Source organism: Protomyctophum parallelum (assembly GCF_964188405.1).
Source record: "Protomyctophum parallelum genome assembly, chromosome: 15".
Lineage (NCBI taxonomy): Eukaryota > Metazoa > Chordata > Actinopteri > Myctophiformes > Myctophidae > Protomyctophum > Protomyctophum parallelum.
The window spans coordinates 32,379,213-32,397,899 of NC_139710.1; the positions used below are offsets into that span (position 1 = coordinate 32,379,213).

At 42.2% G+C, this 18,687-nt stretch overlaps 1 protein-coding gene across 1 annotated transcript in view; it reads left to right on the top strand.

Annotated features, from left to right (window-relative positions):
• Window positions 1-18,687, top strand: part of scarf2 (scavenger receptor class F, member 2) — a 62,826-nt gene that overhangs the window by 2,504 nt on the left and 41,635 nt on the right. Inside the window, 3 exon segments of the mRNA XM_083784357.1 lie at window positions 14,808-14,866; window positions 15,732-15,833; window positions 17,651-18,170. Coding sequence (XP_083640483.1) covers window positions 14,808-14,866; window positions 15,732-15,833; window positions 17,651-18,170 — 681 coding nt within the window.

An 18,687-nucleotide genomic window follows, 5' to 3' on the forward strand; every position in this document is an offset into this window, starting at 1 on the left:
TTCTGCATACTGTTAATAAATACTTCAATCAATCAATCAATCCTTAATGATCAGGTAAACTTTCCTGTGCCACAGACAGTGTGCACAGATTGAAGATATTAGGCCCAACAGCAATAACACTTTACTTTGTCACAGTAAAACCTTGGCCCAATTTAACTCCAAAAACTGGAACTATACCAAATGGACAGTTACATTTAAACACTCAGAGTTTAATACACACTCAATCTTCTTCAGCATTTGTCTACAATATCTTGGATTTCTGGTAGTTGTTTGTTTTGTTTTTTTGTAATTTTTGTTTGATTAATTGTTTTCCCTCACCGGGGAAGGTGCAGCAAGCAAACTGTAGCCCAAAGTGGGGTCTGGGGACCCCCAGGGGTCCTTTAGGGAGTTCCAGGGGGTCCCCCAGCTAAATGATAGTTTGGAACGCTCTCAGAGAGTTAAATTATTATTGATTTTACAATATAAATTGGGGGTCCCAGAGATAGAAATTAACATTAAATGGGGGTTCGTAGACAGATAACGTATGTCAAACTGGGGGTCCTTGGAATTAAACGGGTTGAGAATCACTGCTAGAGCCGTAAAACTCTTCTCTTATGGGGGTCCCTGCATGGATAATTACTGTCAATTTGGGGGTCCTTGACATGAAAACGTTTGGGAACCACTGGCCTGTACTGTTGCAGTCTCACATCCCCATATTGAAATGTAGTGTAGCACTGTTTTAAGGCTGGTTATTATGATGGTGTGTGTGTGTGTGTGTGTGTGTGTGTGTGTGTGTGTGTGTGTGTGTGTGTGTGTGTGTGTGTGTGTGTGTGTGTGTGTGTGTGTGTGTGTGTGTGTGTGTGTGTGTGTGTGTGTGTGTGTGTGTGTGTGTGTGTGTGTGTGTGTGTGTGTGTGTGTGTGTGTGTGTTGTCAAGGAGGTCATGTGCTCTTAGGCCTGACTCACACCTTCACAACAGATTGATGTATAGCTGATGCATGAGACTTATTGACTGATGCAAGCTCGCAATTCATTTCCAAAGGGAGTCACATGGTTTGACACATTTGTGTTGTATGAGGGGGAGGGGGGGGGGGGCAGTCGAAACGCAGCCGAAAGCCGTACGACAAAAATGTTGTGTGAAACCATGTGACTTCCATTGGAAAAATGCATTCACACTTGCCCTTTACATCTAGCATGCATCAATGTTGTATGCTAGATGGAAAGGTGTGAGTGAGGCCCTGGTGTGTTAAAGGTGTGAGTGAGGCCCTGGTGTGTTAAAGGTGTGAGTGAGGCCCTGGTGTGTTAAAGGTGTGAGTGAGGCCCTGGTGTGTTAAAGGTGTGAGTGAGGCCCTGGTGTGTTAAAGGTGTGAGTGAGGCCCTGGTGTGTTAAAGCAGTGGTTTTCAACCCTTTTTGTATCGAGGGCAAGGCCCATTATTTATTCGGCCTTTGAGCCACGGACCACCATTCGATGACATTTAGCCTCTCAAACCCAAAACTTAATGTTTTGTTGTTTTGTTGGATAGGATTTTGTCCATGCTGTGTAGATGTTGGTACCATTAGGAGAGATATCAGGGTCCATGCTGTATCGATGTTGGTACCATTAGGAGAGATATCAGGGTCCATGCTGTATCGATGTTGGTACCATTAGGAGAGATATCAGGGTCCATGCTGTATTGATGTTGGTACCATTAGGAGAGATATCAGGCTGTATTGATGTTGGTACCATTAGGAGAGATATCAGGGTACATGCTGTGTCGATGTTGGTACCATTAGGAGAGATATCAGGGTCCATGCTGTATCGATGTTGGTACCATTAGGAGAGATATCAGGGTCCATGCTGTATTGATGTTGGTACCATTAGGAGAGATAACAGGCTGTATTGATGTTGGTACCATTAGGAGAGATAACAGGTTGTATTGATGTTGGTACCATTAGGAGAGATAACAGGCTGTATTGATGTTGGTACCATTAGGAGAGATAACAGGCTGTGTTGATGTTGGTACCATTAGGAGAGATAACAGGCTGTATTGATGTTGGTACCATTAGGAGAGATAACAGGTTGTATTGATGTTGGTACCATTAGGAGAGATAACAGGCTGTATTGATGTTGGTACCATTAGGAGAGATAACAGGCTGTATTGATGTTGGTACCATTAGGAGAGATAACAGGCTGTATTGATGTTGGTACCATTAGGAGATATATCAGGGTCCATGCTGTGTTGATGTTGGTACCATTAGGAGAGATAACAGGCTGTATTGATGTTGGTACCATTAGGAGAGATAACAGGTTGTATTGATGTTGGTACCATTAGGAGAGATAACAGGCTGTATTGATGTTGGTACCATTAGGAGAGATAACAGGCTGTATTGATGTTGGTACCATTAGGAGAGATAACAGGCTGTATTGATGTTGGTACCATTAGGAGAGATAACAGGTTGTATTGATGTTGGTACCATTAGGAGAGATGACAGGCTGTATTGATGTTGGTACCATTAGGAGAGATATCAGGGTCCATGCTGTATCGATGTTGGTACCATTAGGAGAGATATCAGGGTCCATGCTGTATCGATGTTGGTACCATTAGGAGAGATATCAGGCAAACGTTGATCAAAATAACAATTATTCTATACAGTCTCTAATTGTGTATGTAGTAGACCTCTTGTAAGTTACGTAATGCAGATGTTTAACAATAATTTAACTCTTGAGAGCGTAAAATGAAACCAAATGGACCCGTATATGGGTCCATTTGGTTTATTAATGTTACGATCTCAAGAGGATCTATTAAGGCCGTCCATTTGGTTACCAACTCTCCATCATTTAGCTGGGGACCACCTGGAACCCTCTCAAGGACCACCGGGTGTTCCCCGGACCACTGGTTGAGAACAACTGTGTTAACCCATTCTGACCTGAGATCAGATTCTAGAAATGTCTTCCACATCCTGACAGTTTTCTGAAAAAGCTATGATTCTATGTCAGTCGTTCTTCGACTTTTCTAAAAAATAGCAGACCTACAAGCTCGTAGCGTGCTATGAGCTTGTAGATCTGCTATTTTTCAATAGCTAAAGCATAACATAGTGCCAACACCAAAAGGGGTTCCGGCCCAAAATGGATTAAAGTCAGGCTGAAGCAGCCAGATGGACATCAAACTGAAGGAATGTGCGGTTAGTTACAGGCTATATAGCAGCGGTGGGAGTGTTCCTGGAGCAAAAAAAGGACAAATAGTTGATCTTATCAAAAAGCCATGCAGCTCTCTGCATTTCTCAATCCATTTTCCAACTGAGATGCAAAACCTATATAAACCAAAGAGCTTGGCTCTCACACTGTGAAGCTGTTCTCGTCACCTCTCTCTGGCTTTATAGATTCCACCGCGGTCCATGGTTCGTGTTGCAGTGTGTGTCCTGTCCTGTTACCATCAAAGTCAAAAGTCGTATGATTTGTCACACATGTTTACCGCAGTGAAACTTTTGACCCATCTCTTGGAGCGGTCAGTCGTGTCGCTCATGCCCGGGAATCATTTTGATTAGTTGATTTGATCCAACCCATTGATACTCGATGATCGAGTGCCAAGCAGGGAGGGCATTGATTCTCATTTTTTACAGTTTTTGGTATGACCAAAGACTGAATTTCAGGCAAAAATACCTGCCACTTTATTTTTTTTACCCACCCTTCTATGTTTAAATTAATTGCATTACTAAAATCTATAAATTGGGTGCTTTTCTGAAAAATGTTCTTCCACTGTATACAAATAGGGAAAGCCTTCCTCCGATATGTATATGTATATCGTGTATAATCTGTAATGTATTGTATACTTCCGATTGTATACTTTTATGAATCTGTGCTCCAAACCATGTGATCATGGTCGTGAGTTAAGTGGCTGATCTTCAATCCCCCCGAGGAGTCACAACATCCACGGTGGCATTTACATGCTGTTCAATTTCAATATTTAGGCCTTTAGTCTTCATGTGACTTCATTCATCTGGTGAAACATTTCCTGCCGATATCCTCATGTTACTAAATTATAAATAATAATAAGCCACATGTTGGATGTGTCACAAATTGTGGTGGAACAATTAAGTACTCACATTTTTGTACGGTAAAAGTAAAAGTATCAACACTGCAATATATAGAAATACTACGTATTGGTATCAAAATGCACTTAACCCATTCTGACCTGAGATCAGATTCATACGAGGTTTCCACTGGACACACACTGGTCTGATTAACCCATTCTGACCTGAGATCAGATTCTAAAAATGTCAGTCGTTATTCGATTTTTTTCAAAAATAGCAGACCTACAAGCTTGTAGCGCGCCACTCGGTGGCGCGCTATGAGCTTGTAGATCTGCTATTTTTCAATAGCTAAAGCATCACATGATGCTAACACCAAAATGGGTTGCCGTTAAAAAGTACCAAAAGTAAATGTGCTCAGTATGTCCAATAATATCCCATTTCAAGTTTTAAAATGTATAATTATCATTTGTGAAAATAGCCGATCTACAAGCTTGTAGATCGGCTATTTTCACATGGACGAAATGCGTACAGGGATGCAGTGGTTAATTAATGGGTTATGTTTTGTAACAATAATAATCAAAATCTAGATTAGATTAAATCTAGATTAAATCTAAATAAGTGTAGTGGTGTAAAAGTGCAATATTTGCCTCTGAGATGTAAGTGGAGTAGAAGTAGAAAGTAATCGGAATTTGGAATGACTCAAGTGAAGTACAAATACCACAAATTTGTACTTAAATGATCACAATGGTTATATTATTCACACTTCCTCAAAGACCCATAGCTTGTCGTCATTCGGTGCAAAATGGAGAAGTTGTTGTTCAAGAGTTGTGACGTGTTTTGCTGAGTGAGCGTGAGAGCAGCAGAACTTGGCAGGAGTCAAATATCTGTGTAATCCTGAAAAGGCGAAACAGGAATGCATGCTTTACTTAAAGTTGCACACTGCATTTTGTTGCGGCCACAAACACGACGAATGCAATCCGTCTTCCGGAGTGCTGACATGAATTGACCGTGTGTCAAAGGTCAAGCAGGGTCAACTCCATACAACGCCCGACTGGAATTTGTCAAGATTATATAGAGCAGTCTCTAATCGCATCCCTCGAATAAGTCAGTGTCCCGAAAAATGGGTGCAGTACTTAGTTTAGACAGTTTTTGGTTTAGACTATAGTCATTGGTTTAGACCAGTCATTAGTCCTACAACTACAACCTATCTCAAACCCTCACCCTAAACCTAACCTCCCACGGGGCAGCACACCTAAACCTAACCTTAACCCATGTCTAACCAATGACTAGTCTAAACCTAACCTCCCAACGGGGCAGCACACCTAAACCTAACCTTAACCCATGTCTAACCAATGACTAGTCTAAACCTAACCTCCCAACGGGGCAACACACCTAAACCTAACCTTAACCCATGTCTAACCAATGACTAGTCTAAACTAATTATGCACTCTAAACCTAACCTCCCACGGGGGCAGCACACCTAAACCTAACTTTAACCCATGTCTAACCAATGACTAGTCTAAACTAATTATGCACTCTAAACCTAACCTCCCACGGGGGCAGCACACCTAAACCTAACTTTAACCCATGTCTAACCAATGACTAGTCTAAAATTTATCTAGAATTTCAGACCAAGGAGGTACTAAATAGAGCGCTGCAGTCCGGGCGTCACTCGCTCATCACCTGGTTGGTTCACGGAGGTTATTCTCTATAATGGAGAATAACACGGGTCATCTTTAAATTGTTTCTCAAATAAGCATTGTGGTCCATAAACTGTCTCTGCAATGTTGTCGGCGAGGAGTCTCTGTATCGTTTAACCCATTTAGGCCTGACATTGAAATTTAAAGAATGTCTACTAAATCATGAACATTTTCTGAAAAACCTCATGTTTCTCAGTGGTTCTCAATATGTCATGTCAAGGACCCCAAAAATTATATGTAATTTGCCGCCGACCCCCCATCTGAAAATATGTTCTTGCAGGTACCTCCCCAGAAGCAAAGATTTGAGTTCAAAACGCTCTGAAAGAATATATATTCAAAGATTTGCTCACATTTTCAAGTTTTTTTTCTTCCAAAAATAGAAGACCTACAAGTTCATAGTGCGGCCAGGAGTATAAGATTCATATAAGAAGGAAGACAGGCCCGCCAGTTAATTTAGGCTTCACTCACACCTAAGACACACTTGTGTCCTGTGTCTTCTGTGTGTCATGGTCGCCTCAATGCATTTCCAATGGGAGTCACATGGTTTCACCAAACATTTTTGTTTGATGGCTGGGTTGGCGTTTACATGGGGTCCTTGACATGAAATATTGAGCACCACTGATACAGAAACATGAGGTATTTCAGAAAAATGTCAGGATTTTGAAGACATGTTTTTAATTTCGACGTCAGGCCTACATGGGTTAAAGTGGGTGTTTTGAGGGGGCAGATTTGACTGAGAGAGCCTCCTCTCACCAGAGGAGAAAAACTGAATTTATTTATATTTGATCCAAAATTAGTTAATAGCACTAGCAGACTCTTGACGTACTAGACTCCTAGAGCATGTCTGAAATAAATATCAGAGCTAAAATTGACATGTAAATATGAAATAAATGCTTAAACATGTAGCTAGGTGTAATGTTAGAGTCCACATAAGCCGTGTAAATATGAAATGAATGCTTAAACATGTAGCTATAGGTGTAATGTTAAGAGTCCACATGAGACGTGTAAATATGAAATGAATGCTTAAACATGTAGCTAGGTGTAATGTTAGAGTCCACAGAAGACATGTAAATATGAAATAAAGGCTTAAACATGTAGCTAGGTGTAATGTTAGAGACTACAGAAGACATGTAAATATGAAATAAATGCTTAAACATGTAGCTGGTGTAATGTTAGAGACTACAGAAGACGTGTAAATATGAAATAAATGCTTAAACATGTAGCTAGGTGTAATGTTAGAGATCACAGAAGACATGTAAATATGAAATGAATGCTTAAACATTTAGCTAGGTGTAATGTTATAGAGACCACAGAAGACATGTAAATATGAAATGAATGCTTAAACATTTAGCTAGGTGTAATGTTATAGAGACCACAGAAGACATGTAGGCCTAAATATGAAATGAATGCTTAAACATGTAGCTATAGGTGTAATGTTAGAGACCACAGAAGACGTGTAAATATGCCTCGGGCTTGGTGATTTTCCGCAATTTTGTTATTTTTTCTTTATTTTAAAAAAAGAGTGTTATTATAATAAAATCACACCAGTGTGAACCAAGTGGTGCAACTCCCGTCTATTGGTTCTCTGTATCGTTCCAATTTGTATCATTCCAATTTTTTCTCTGTATCGTTCCAATTTATTCTCTGTATCGTTTGCGTCCAGCAGGTGGCAGCCATGTCACATACTTCTCTCGTTCCAATTTCACGCATGCGCACACCACTCGTGCTCACACAGGTACACACACAAACAGGTACACAGCTACACGGACATTGCATGCTGGATGTAGAAGTGGTTGCACCACTTAAAAATAGCAATTTAGTGCTGTTTTTTTTACTCTCTCTTTTTTTTCTGTCGGGCTTTTGTCGGGCTTAACCAGGGTCGACCCAGTTTGGGTAGGGTCGGGCCGGGCCACAATTTTTGGGCCCGTTGAGAACTTTATTAGAGACCACAGAATGTATGTAAATATGAAATAAATTCTTAAACATGTAGCTAGGTGTAATGTTAGAGACCACAGAAGTGAACCTTTCAAGCCTGTTTTCTCAACTCGTTGTTTTCTGCAAGACATTAATTACTCTATAAGCCATATCTCCAGAACCGGTGGGTCAAACTGAACAACCAATATGTCAATTTGAAGCTATGATTCCCTGCTTTCATATGACAACATATGACATGCTGGTGACCCATGTGGTTTAAGGAACATGGAGAGCTTAGGACACGCCTGGTGGTTTACCACGATCAGTGGTGGAAAGTAACTGAGTACATTTACTCAAGTACTGTGCTTAACCCATTTAGACCTGAGGACGATTCTACAAATGTCTTCTAAAACAGTTTCTGTGTCAGTGGTTCTCAAACATGTCAAGGACCCCCAGCATTATCTGTATTTGGCCGCCGACCCCCATCTGAAAATATGTAATTCCAGGGACGCCCCAGAAGCAAAGATTTGAGTTAAAAACGTTCGCTCTGAAAGAATATATTAAAAAATATCCGCCACATTTTTACGATTTTTCAAAAATAGCAGATCTACAAGCTCGTACCGCGGCACTCTGTGCAGTGCTATGAGCTTGTAGATCTGCTATTTTTAGTATAACATGATAAAACACCAAAAGGGGTTCCCGTATAGGCTACTGAATGGGTAAAAATGTTGAGGTATTTGTACTTTACTTGAGTATTTCCAATGTTCCAGTACTTTTACTTCTACTCCACTACATCTCAGCGGCAAATATTGCACTTTTACTCCACTACATTTATTTGAAAACTTTAGTTGCTAGTTACTTTGTAGATTTTGATTATTATGACAAAATATACACAGTATAAATCCACTTCAGCCCTGTATACATTGCGATGCGACGCATTGTGAGCTTGTAGATCGGCTATTTTCAAATGATGTTTATGAAATATGTTTGAAAACTTGAAGTGAGCACATATTCTACTTTTACTTTTACTATACTGTAAGTGCATTTTGATGCCAATACTTTTGCACTTTTTACCCAAGTACATTTTGTAGTATTTCTATATTGCAGTATTAATGCTATTTACTTAATCAGACCAGTGTGTGTCCAGTGGAAACCTCGTATGAATCTGATCTCAGGTCAGAATGGGTTAAGTAAAAACTTTGAGCAGTTTTTCCACCCGTACGACTTCGGAGGAAGCTGAAGTGTTGTGGAGCAGTGTTGTTTTCGTCGACTAAAACTAAGACGAAAAATGTTCGTCGACTACCTATTTCCACTGAAGAAAACTAAATGGAAACTAAATTAAAACTAAGCTATGATGACTAAAACTAAGACTAAATATACTGACAATTTCGTCAACAAATAAAAACTAGACTAAAATGTTAGTAAGGGACTAGTGGACAAGAGATCCAGTATAAGTAATTGTCTCCACCAGGCCGAAGGCATGGGGGGAGAGTATGTTTTGCACTCCGTCCGTCCGTCCGTCCGTGTGTCCGTCCGTGTGTCCGTCCGTCCGTTAGCAGCTAATCTCGGCCACCGTTAACCCGGTCGATGCCACATTTTGCACACACACTCCCTGGATGCCAACGATGAACCTCTGCCCCAAACTTTCCAGAACGGCCTGTTATAGCGCCACCAGGAGGCCGCTTTGTGCAAAACACGTTTTTGCACAGTACACCTACACATTTTGTCCAAACATCACGCAAATTGGTACACAGTCTCTCTACAGCCATTCAACGAAACCGCTCTTTCAGATTTCTCAGACTCCATCCTGATTGGTTAAGATTGGCTTCCAAAGTTCACAGGAGTGCTCAGTTTCAAACAAAATGCTGCAAATCATGAACACATCGCGTGATTTCCGTGAAATTGTGCACCCACATTCCCACTAGGCCGAGGAAAAAATGCCACATGAACAATTTCAACTCAGCCTCAAGGTGGCGCTATAACTGGCCGAAAAGTGTTTTTACCTCTAACTGCACGGATCTGTGGATAACCTACCCGCTCGATGCCACATTTTGCACACACACTCCCTGGATGCCAACGATGAACCTCTGCCCCAAACTTTCCAGAACGGCCTGTTATAGCGCCACCAGGAGGCCGCTTTGTGCAAAACAAGTTTTTGCACAGTACACCTACAGATTTTGTCCAAACATCACGCAAATTGGTACACAGTCTCTCTACAGCCATTCAACGAAACCGCTCTTTCAGATTTCTCACACTCCATCCTGATTGGTTAAGATTGGCTTCCAAAGTTCACAGGAGTGCTCAGTTTCAAACAAAATGCTGCAAATCATGAACACATCGCGTGATTCCCGTGAAATTGTGCACCCACATTCCCACTAGGCCCAGGACGAAATGCCACATGAACAATTTCAACTCAGCCTCAAGGTGGCGCTATAACTGGCCGGAAAGTGTTTTTACCTCTAACTGCACGGATCTGTGGATAACTTTGTATGCCAACTCCCTAGAGGCCAAGGAAAAACCTTTGTCTGGAATTTTTCACATCTGCTCTTTATAGCGCCACCAGGAGGCCGACATATGTCAAACACATTTTCTATTATTACTCCTTCAGATTTTATCCAAATTTCACGCAAATCGGTACACATGATCTCCATAGTCATGGGATCAAGACAGGTTTGTTTGATTTCTCATATTCCATCCTGATTGGCCACGATTGGCTCCTACAGTTTTCAGGAGTAGCAAATGGCCACAACTCCTCAACGCAGCGTCCCATTGCGATGAAACTGTGCACGCATATTCCCACTAGGCTGAGGAAGAATCCTGGTGGAGACCTGTGCCGATTGGCACTTTATCTAGTTTTACACTTGGTTGCATGCTGAAAATAGCCGATCTACAAGCTCATTGTGAGCTTGTAGATCGGCTATTTTCAGCAAGTGTAAAATAAGTCATGACGGCAACAAGGCTCGCAAAAATAAATTTCAGTCGACTGAAGCCTGACACACACCGTCTGCGACCGCCGCGCGCCATAGCCACACGGCAACACCAACAGGACGCGGCGCGCTACCGTGCGGCTGGGGAAGGTTAGGCTAACCCTTTAAGGTACAGACCCCAGCCACGCCCACGGATACCCGGATGGAGGCCGCGCGGCAATGCCTGGAAAATAGAACAGCGGTGCATCGGCGCGGCAGGCGAGGCGTGACCGCGCACCAGCGTGCGTCGGACGCAGCCGGTGTGCGATAGGTTCATTGAAAATAATGGAGGCTGCGCGGCGGACACAGCCGGTGTGTGGTGGGTTTAAATCACCTGTAGATTTAGTCGACTAAAATCTTATGACATTTAGTCGACTAAAACTAGACTAACACTAATACATTCCAGGTGACTAAAATGTGACTAAGACTAAGTGAATACTATTCAGGAGACTATGACTAAAACTAAAATAGAAATTTGCTGCCAAAATCAACACTGCTTCAGAGGAAAGTCACAGGCGTGTTGTGGAGGTCACAGGCGTGTTGTGGAGGTCGCCAGAGGTCACAGGCGTGTTGTGGAGGTCACAGGCGTGTTGTGGAGGTCACAGGCGTGTTGTGGAGGTCACAGGCGTGTTGTGGAGGTCACAGGCGTGTTGTGGAGGCCTCCGGAGGTCACAGGCGTGTTGTGGAGGCTGCCGGAGGTCACAGGCGTGTTGTGGAGGCTGCCGGAGGTCACAGGCGTGTTGTGGAGGCCTCCGGAGGTCACAGGCGTGTTGTGGAGGCCTCCGGAGGTCACAGGCGTGTTGTGGAGGCCTCCGGAGGTCACAGGCGTGTTGTGGAGGCCGCCGGAGGTCACAGGCGTGTTGTGGAGGCCGCCGGAGGTCACAGGCGTGTTGTGGAGGTCGCCAGAGGTCACAGGCGTGTTGTGGAGGTCGCCGGAGGTCACAGGCGTGTAGAGGAAGAAGACACGCATGCCCTTCCTGACAGACATCATTTCATCCCTAACCCATTCTGACCTGAGATCAGATTCATACGAGGTTTCCACTGGACACACACTGGTCTGATTAACCCATTCTGACCTGAGATCAGATTCTAAAAATGTCAGTCGATCTTCGATTTTTCTAAAATAGCAGACCTACAAGCTTGTAGCGCGCCACTCGGTGGCGCGCTATGAGCTTGTAGATCAGCTATTTTTCAATAGCTAAAGCACGACATGATGCTAACACCAAAATGGGTTCCCGTTCAGAATGGGCTAAACACTTCGTATGGACAATTAGCGGAAAAAATAGGCTCCGATCTCACAGCTCACAGCGCTTGGCGTTGCAGCGTGTTGTAAGTAAGCTTGTAGATCTGCATTTTTGAGTAGTTAAAATGTTTCAGTCTACAAGTTCACAACAGCACTGTCTCTCTCTCTCTCTCTCTGTTTCTGCATGGCACAACAGCGCCCCTACTGGTACTCATACTGGTGCTCATTAACCAACACATAGGTGAACACGGACATTGCTGTTCCTTGGAGTGGTTGCACCACTCAAAAAAAAGGCAAAGAAGTTTAGGGATTAAAGGGGTTTAGCGGTGACGAAAATGGACCAAGTATTTGTATGGGCCTCGACCCCGAAAAGTCAGTCAGAGTATTTGCAAACTGGTTGTGGTGAACCAGTCTGGGCCAAATTCCGCGAAAATGTCGGGGCCGAATTGTTGTCTCTGTCCAGCCCTGGTTGAGTGCTTTGTCCACCTTGTTGTTTTCGTCGACTAAAACTAAGACGAAAAAATAATGTTCGTCGACTACCTTTTCCATTGAAGAAAACTAAATGGAAACTAAATTAAAGGCTGGTTCGCCATATTTTGTTACACACTTGGATTGAAATGATGATTTTCCAGTGTGCAGGAATTAAAGTTTTATTATCTGTAAACACACAGACAAAAGGCACACAATAAGCAACACTGCTCACGTTGTTGCAAACTCTGGTCCTAACTCGTATATCACAAAGATCACAATATCAGTCAATAACGTGCATTCAGTTGTTATGAAGTAATACTCTTGTACTTGTAACAGTATACAGAAACCACAAAATGACTTCTCTTGTTATCCAAAATAATCACAATTATCAAATACATCAATATCACATTACTATCAATAGCAAAACGTTTTCACCTTGTAAACAACCTACTAATGTGTCTTCAATATAACTCTCACAGTATTATTTAACTAACTCTCAAAAACGGAATTTATCAGCTGCATTACATTACTCTGGCTACCATAATGAAATCATCTTACACAACACACATCCACATCTCATTCATTACATGCTACATACAGTATGAGCTTCTTAACCCAACCCAAAACGTCATGTTCAGTATATCAACAGGTAAGCATTTCTAATGACAACTCATGTGCATTCCACACACTGTACACACATATGCTTCACAGATACCCTTCTCCGTTTATACATTCCTTTAACATGTTCACTATCACATTTCTACACTTTATCTCATCGTTTCTCACCTGTAAACACACAGACAAAAGCACACAATAAGCAACACTGCTCACGTTGTTGCAAACTCTGGTCCTAACTGATCAGGACCCCTGCTGTCCAAGTAGTGCATAGAGTATTAACCCTTGGCCTACAATTCACGGAAAAAACGGAATTAATCGAAAAATCTAAACCTCCCGTTAACGGAAAAAACGGAATGACAATCAATATCAGTTATCACGGGGTCAAAAGAGCAAAAATTAATATTTTTTCGCTAATATCACTAATGTTGGATGTAATTTACCAAAAAACGGCCGAAATCCGCGTGATCGTGCGCTATCGTGCACGCGCGCCGTCTCCATGTGCGTCGCTGTAAAAAATGTGATATTTTGCGATCTTTTGGGGTTGATTTGAGGTTAATTTGACTTAGTTATGAAAAATATAGCATTAGCTTTGCAATCCGGACCAGGCAAGCTATTGACTAGGGTCAAAATACTACAGGATGTTGTTGATCGTTCAACCGGAAGTGACTTAGGAAGATCCGTCTATTTTAGCCAAAATCAGCATGATGGTGCTTTCCCGCCATCTGGTGGCGAATCGAGAGAATACATTTGCAATGAATGAAGAAAAAAAAAACATCTCTTCAATCCACCAGATCTTTCTTGTATGTTAAAACGATGAATTAAAAATATGCCAATTTGTTACCCAAACAAAAAAATTGGGACTGGCATTCCAAGGGTTAAAAGGATAGAGACTGAACTGGCGCGAAGCTCCGCCCCCTCCGCTATTTATTTCAGCAAGTGTAAAATAAGTCATTATGACGCCAACAAGGCCCGCAAAAATACATTTTAGTCGACTAAATCACCTGTAGATTTAGTCGACTAACATCTTATGACATTTAGTCGACTAAAACTAATACATTCCAGGTGACTAAAATGTGACTAAGACTAAGTGAAAACTATTCAGGAGACTATGACTAAAACTAAAATAGAAATTTGTTGCCAAAAACAACACTGTTTGTCCACCACAGTTTTCACACGTCAAAGACTCGACCACTGTCTGTCAGACGCTTACAAGACAGCCCAGCAGATTCTGGCAGCACATTTTTTTATTTTAGTTTTAGTCTCTTGAATAGTTTTCATTTAGTTTATTAAGTCACATTTTTGTCACCTGGAATGTTTTCAGTGTTAGTCTAGTTTTAGTCGACTAAATCTACAGTTCATTTAGTCGACTAAAATGTATTCTGGCGGCCCTTGATTACCCTCGTAATGACTGATTTGACACTTGTTGTAAAATCGCACTGCGACACATTGTGAGCTTGTAGATCTGCTATTTACAGCATCCAAACAAGTGTAAAATGACTTATACTGGCTCTCTTGTCCACTATAGTCCCTTCCTAACATTTTAGTCTAGTTTTCATTTGTTGACAAAATACTGTGACAAAATCGTCACAGTATTAGTCGACGAAATCGACCCTGCAGGCAAAGGTTAATGGAGGTTATGGAGAGCTTTGAGCGTGTCCCTATTTATCAATCGGAGAGTGGAGACACACACATTCTCACGATTACACGTGCCATGTGCTAAGCATGTGGATCAACCTACACAATGCACCGCATGCTTCTGGAGAATTCGCCGTGGACCACATCAATGAGAAAAAGCCAGAGATCAGAAGACCTGAGCTATACGTATCGCTGCTGCCGTGTTTACTCTGTTTCTGTTAATGTGCAACAACGTGCTTCATGTTTGCCTCGACACTTCTCTTCTCTGCAGGTCACCGGGGTTTGTGTGCTGCGGCGGATGGGGTCAGCTGGGAGACGAGTGTCCAACACGTATGGCTTCTATATATATATCAATGCACGTCATAGTATAATATTATATATGTACCATTCTATCTCCCTGTTATGGATTGATACAGAACACATGAACCTGTCTCTACCCTGTAGCTCTCTGAATGAACACATGAACCTGTCTCTACCCTGTAGCTCTCTGAATGAACACATGAACCTGTCTCTACCCTAATAGCTCTCTGAATGAACACATGAACCTGTCTCTACCCTGTAGCTCTCTGAATGAACACATGAACCTGTCTCTACCCTGTAGCTCTCTGAATGAACACATGAACCTGTCTCTACCCTGTAGCTCTCTGAATGAACACATGAACCTGTCTCTACCCTAATAGCTCTCTGAATGAACACATGAACCTGTCTCTACCCTGTAGCTCTCTGAATGAACACATGAACCTGTCTCTACCCTAATAGCTCTCTGAATGAACACATGAACCTGTCTCTACCCTGTAGCTCTCTGAATGAACACATGAACCTGTCTCTACCCTAATAGCTCTCTGAATGAACACATGAACCTGTCTCTACCCTAATAGCTCTCTGAATGAACACATGAACCTGTCTCTACCCTAATAGCTCTCTGAATGAACACATGAACCTGTCTCTACCCTAATAGCTCTCTGAATGAACACATGAACCTGTCTCTACCCTGTAGCTCTCTGAATGAACACATGAACCTGTCTCTACCCTAATAGCTCTCTGAATGAACACATGAACCTGTCTCTACCCTGTAGCTCTCTGAATGAACACATGAACCTGTCTCTACCCTAATAGCTCTCTGAATGAACACATGAACCTGTCTCTACCCTGTAGCTCTCTGAATGAACACATGAACCTGTCTCTACCCTAATAGCTCTCTGCGAAGGCAACTTTACCTGCAAGGAGAACGAGGTGTGCGTCAGACCCAACGAATGCCGCTGTCGTCATGGATACTTCGGAGCTAGCTGTGACACCAGTAAGGCTCCCCCCCCCCGCTTTTGACACGTCTGACCTTTTGCAATTAGACTTGTCGCTTTGCCTGTTTATTTTGTTTGTTTGTTTGTCTTTTACTATAAAGGTCAGATCAAACAAACAATATCATAAGCAAACAGTATAAGGCTATACTTACTTCTATCGTTCGTTGAAAGTGTAAGAAGGATATTCCTTTAGAGGATAGCCCCTTGAGATTCATCATCTCGTTTTAGAGGGGGTTTTAGAGGGGTTCGAGCACAACACAATGACTACAGTACATAGACAACACAGTGAATACAGTACATAGACAACACAGTGAATACAGTACATAGACAACACAGTGAATACAGTACATAGACAACACAATGAATACAGTACATAGACAACACAGTGAATACAGTACATAGACAACACAGTGAATAGAGTACATAGACAACACAGTGAATATAGTACATAGACAACACAGTGAATACAGTACATAGACAACACAGTGAATAGAGTACATAGACAACACAGTGAATACAGTACATAGACAACACAGTGAATACAGTACATAGACAACACAGTGAATACAGTACATAGACAACACAATGAATACAGTACATAGACAACACAGTGAATACAGTACATAGACAACACAATGAATACAGTACATAGACAACACAGTGAATACAGTACATAGACAACACAATGACTACAGTACATAGACAACACAGTGAATACAGTACATAGACAACACAATGAATAGAGTACATAGACAACACAATGAATACAGTACATAGACAACACAGTGAATACAGTACATAGACAACACAGTGAATACAGTACATAGACAACACAATGAATACAGTACATAGACAACACAGTGAATACAGTACATAGACAACACAGTGAATACAGTACATAGACAACACAGTGAATACAGTACATAGGCAACACAGTGAATACAGTACATAGACAACACAGTGAATACAGTACATAGACAACACAATGACTACAGTACATAGACAACACAGTGAATACAGTACATAGACAACACAATACATTGAACATGTCGACACAGAACAATACACTTACAACATCAACAAAACATAGTTACTTTATTGACACAAATGTATAAAACATTGGGTCCAAACAATAATAAAAAACCCATGAATCAAAAACTTTAAAAGGTGTACAATACATTAAAATATACAATACACAATACAGAATGCCTTTACAACAGGAGCTTTCTATTGCTCCACAAGTGACAGGCAGGCATGTAGCATAATGCAAAGTCTCTCTGTTAGTGCCCACAAAGAGTGAGCTCAAAACAATACCCTCATGTCCATATTTCACTCTGATATCTTGTGTGAGGGGACAAACCAGTATATGTGCTGCAGTGTTGTTTTTGGCAGCAAATTTAGATTTTACTTTTAGTCATAGTCTTTTGAATAGTTTTCATTTAGTTTTAGTCACATTTTAGTCACCTGGAATGTCTTAGTGTTAGTCTAGTTTATATATAGCCGATCTACAAGCTCACAACTTGAGCTGTGAGCTTGTAGATCAGCTATTTTCAGCATGCAACCAAGTGTAAAATTACTTATACTGGATCTCTTGTCCACTAGTCCGTTCCTAACATTTTAGTCTAGTTTTTATCTGTTGATGAAATTGTCAGTATATTTAGTCTAGTTTTAGTCATCATAGCTTAGTTTTCATTTAGTTTCCATTTAGTTTTCGGCAGTGAAAAAAGGTAGTCGACGAACATTTTTCGTCTTAGTTTTAGTCGACGAAAACAACACTGTACTGACGACAGTGTCCCCCCCCCCCTCTCCCCCACAGAGTGCCCCGCCCAGTTCTGGGGCCCGGACTGCAAGGGCAAGTGCACGTGCCACCCCAACGGCCAGTGCGACGACCTGACGGGCGCGTGCGCCTGCCACCACAACCGCTGGGGGCCCAACTGCGAGAACGCCTGCCTCTGCCAGAAGGGCAAGTGCGACCAGGACAGCGGCCGGTGCACGTGCCACCCGGGCTCCTGGGGCCCGCAATGCAACAACAACTGCTACTGCAGCGTCAACTCGGCGTGCGACCCGGGGACGGGCCGCTGCCTCTGCAGCCCCGGCTGGACAGGCCGCAACTGCGCCATCCAGTGCCAGTGCAACAACTCGCCGTGCGAGCAGTTCACAGGGCGGTGCCTGTGCCGCGAGCGGCTGTGGGGCCCACGCTGCGAGCGCTACTGCCAGTGCGTGCACGGCAAGTGCAACCAGGCGGACGGCTCGTGCACGTGCACGCCGGGCTACCGCGGGAAGTTCTGCCGGGAGCCGTGTCCCGCCGGCTTCTACGGGCAGAACTGCAGGAACAGGTGAGGTGGCAGTATATGTATGTGTATGTATGTGGTAGGGAAAAGAAGTATACTCAGATGTTTTACTTAAGCTATTTAGACGTGAAAAAAAATGCTAACATTGTTCTATGTCAGTGTTGCTCAACCTTTTTTTTGTTGTTTTTCTTCTTTGTAATTATTTTTTTGGTCCAAAATATTGTGTTTGTTGTGATGATTTGTCACGACAAGAGTTGGCTTCGTACGACGCTTAAAAGGTCTTTAAATAAATACGTTTAGAAATGTCTATGAGGAAAAAGGCCATACTGTGTGTCATAGACCCAATTATGTCAGTTTGTCACCTCCCCGTTCACATTCAATAGATCCTGTGATCTTTTGTGGCCAGATCTGTAATTTTATGGGGTCTAGTAGGACTATAGTAAATTATTTAAAAGAATAAATCGCTATAAAATGTTGTAAAAAAAAATACATGTAGCGACGCATTGTGAGCTTGTAGATCGGCTATTTTCGAATGGCCAAAATGTATACAGGGTTGAAGAGT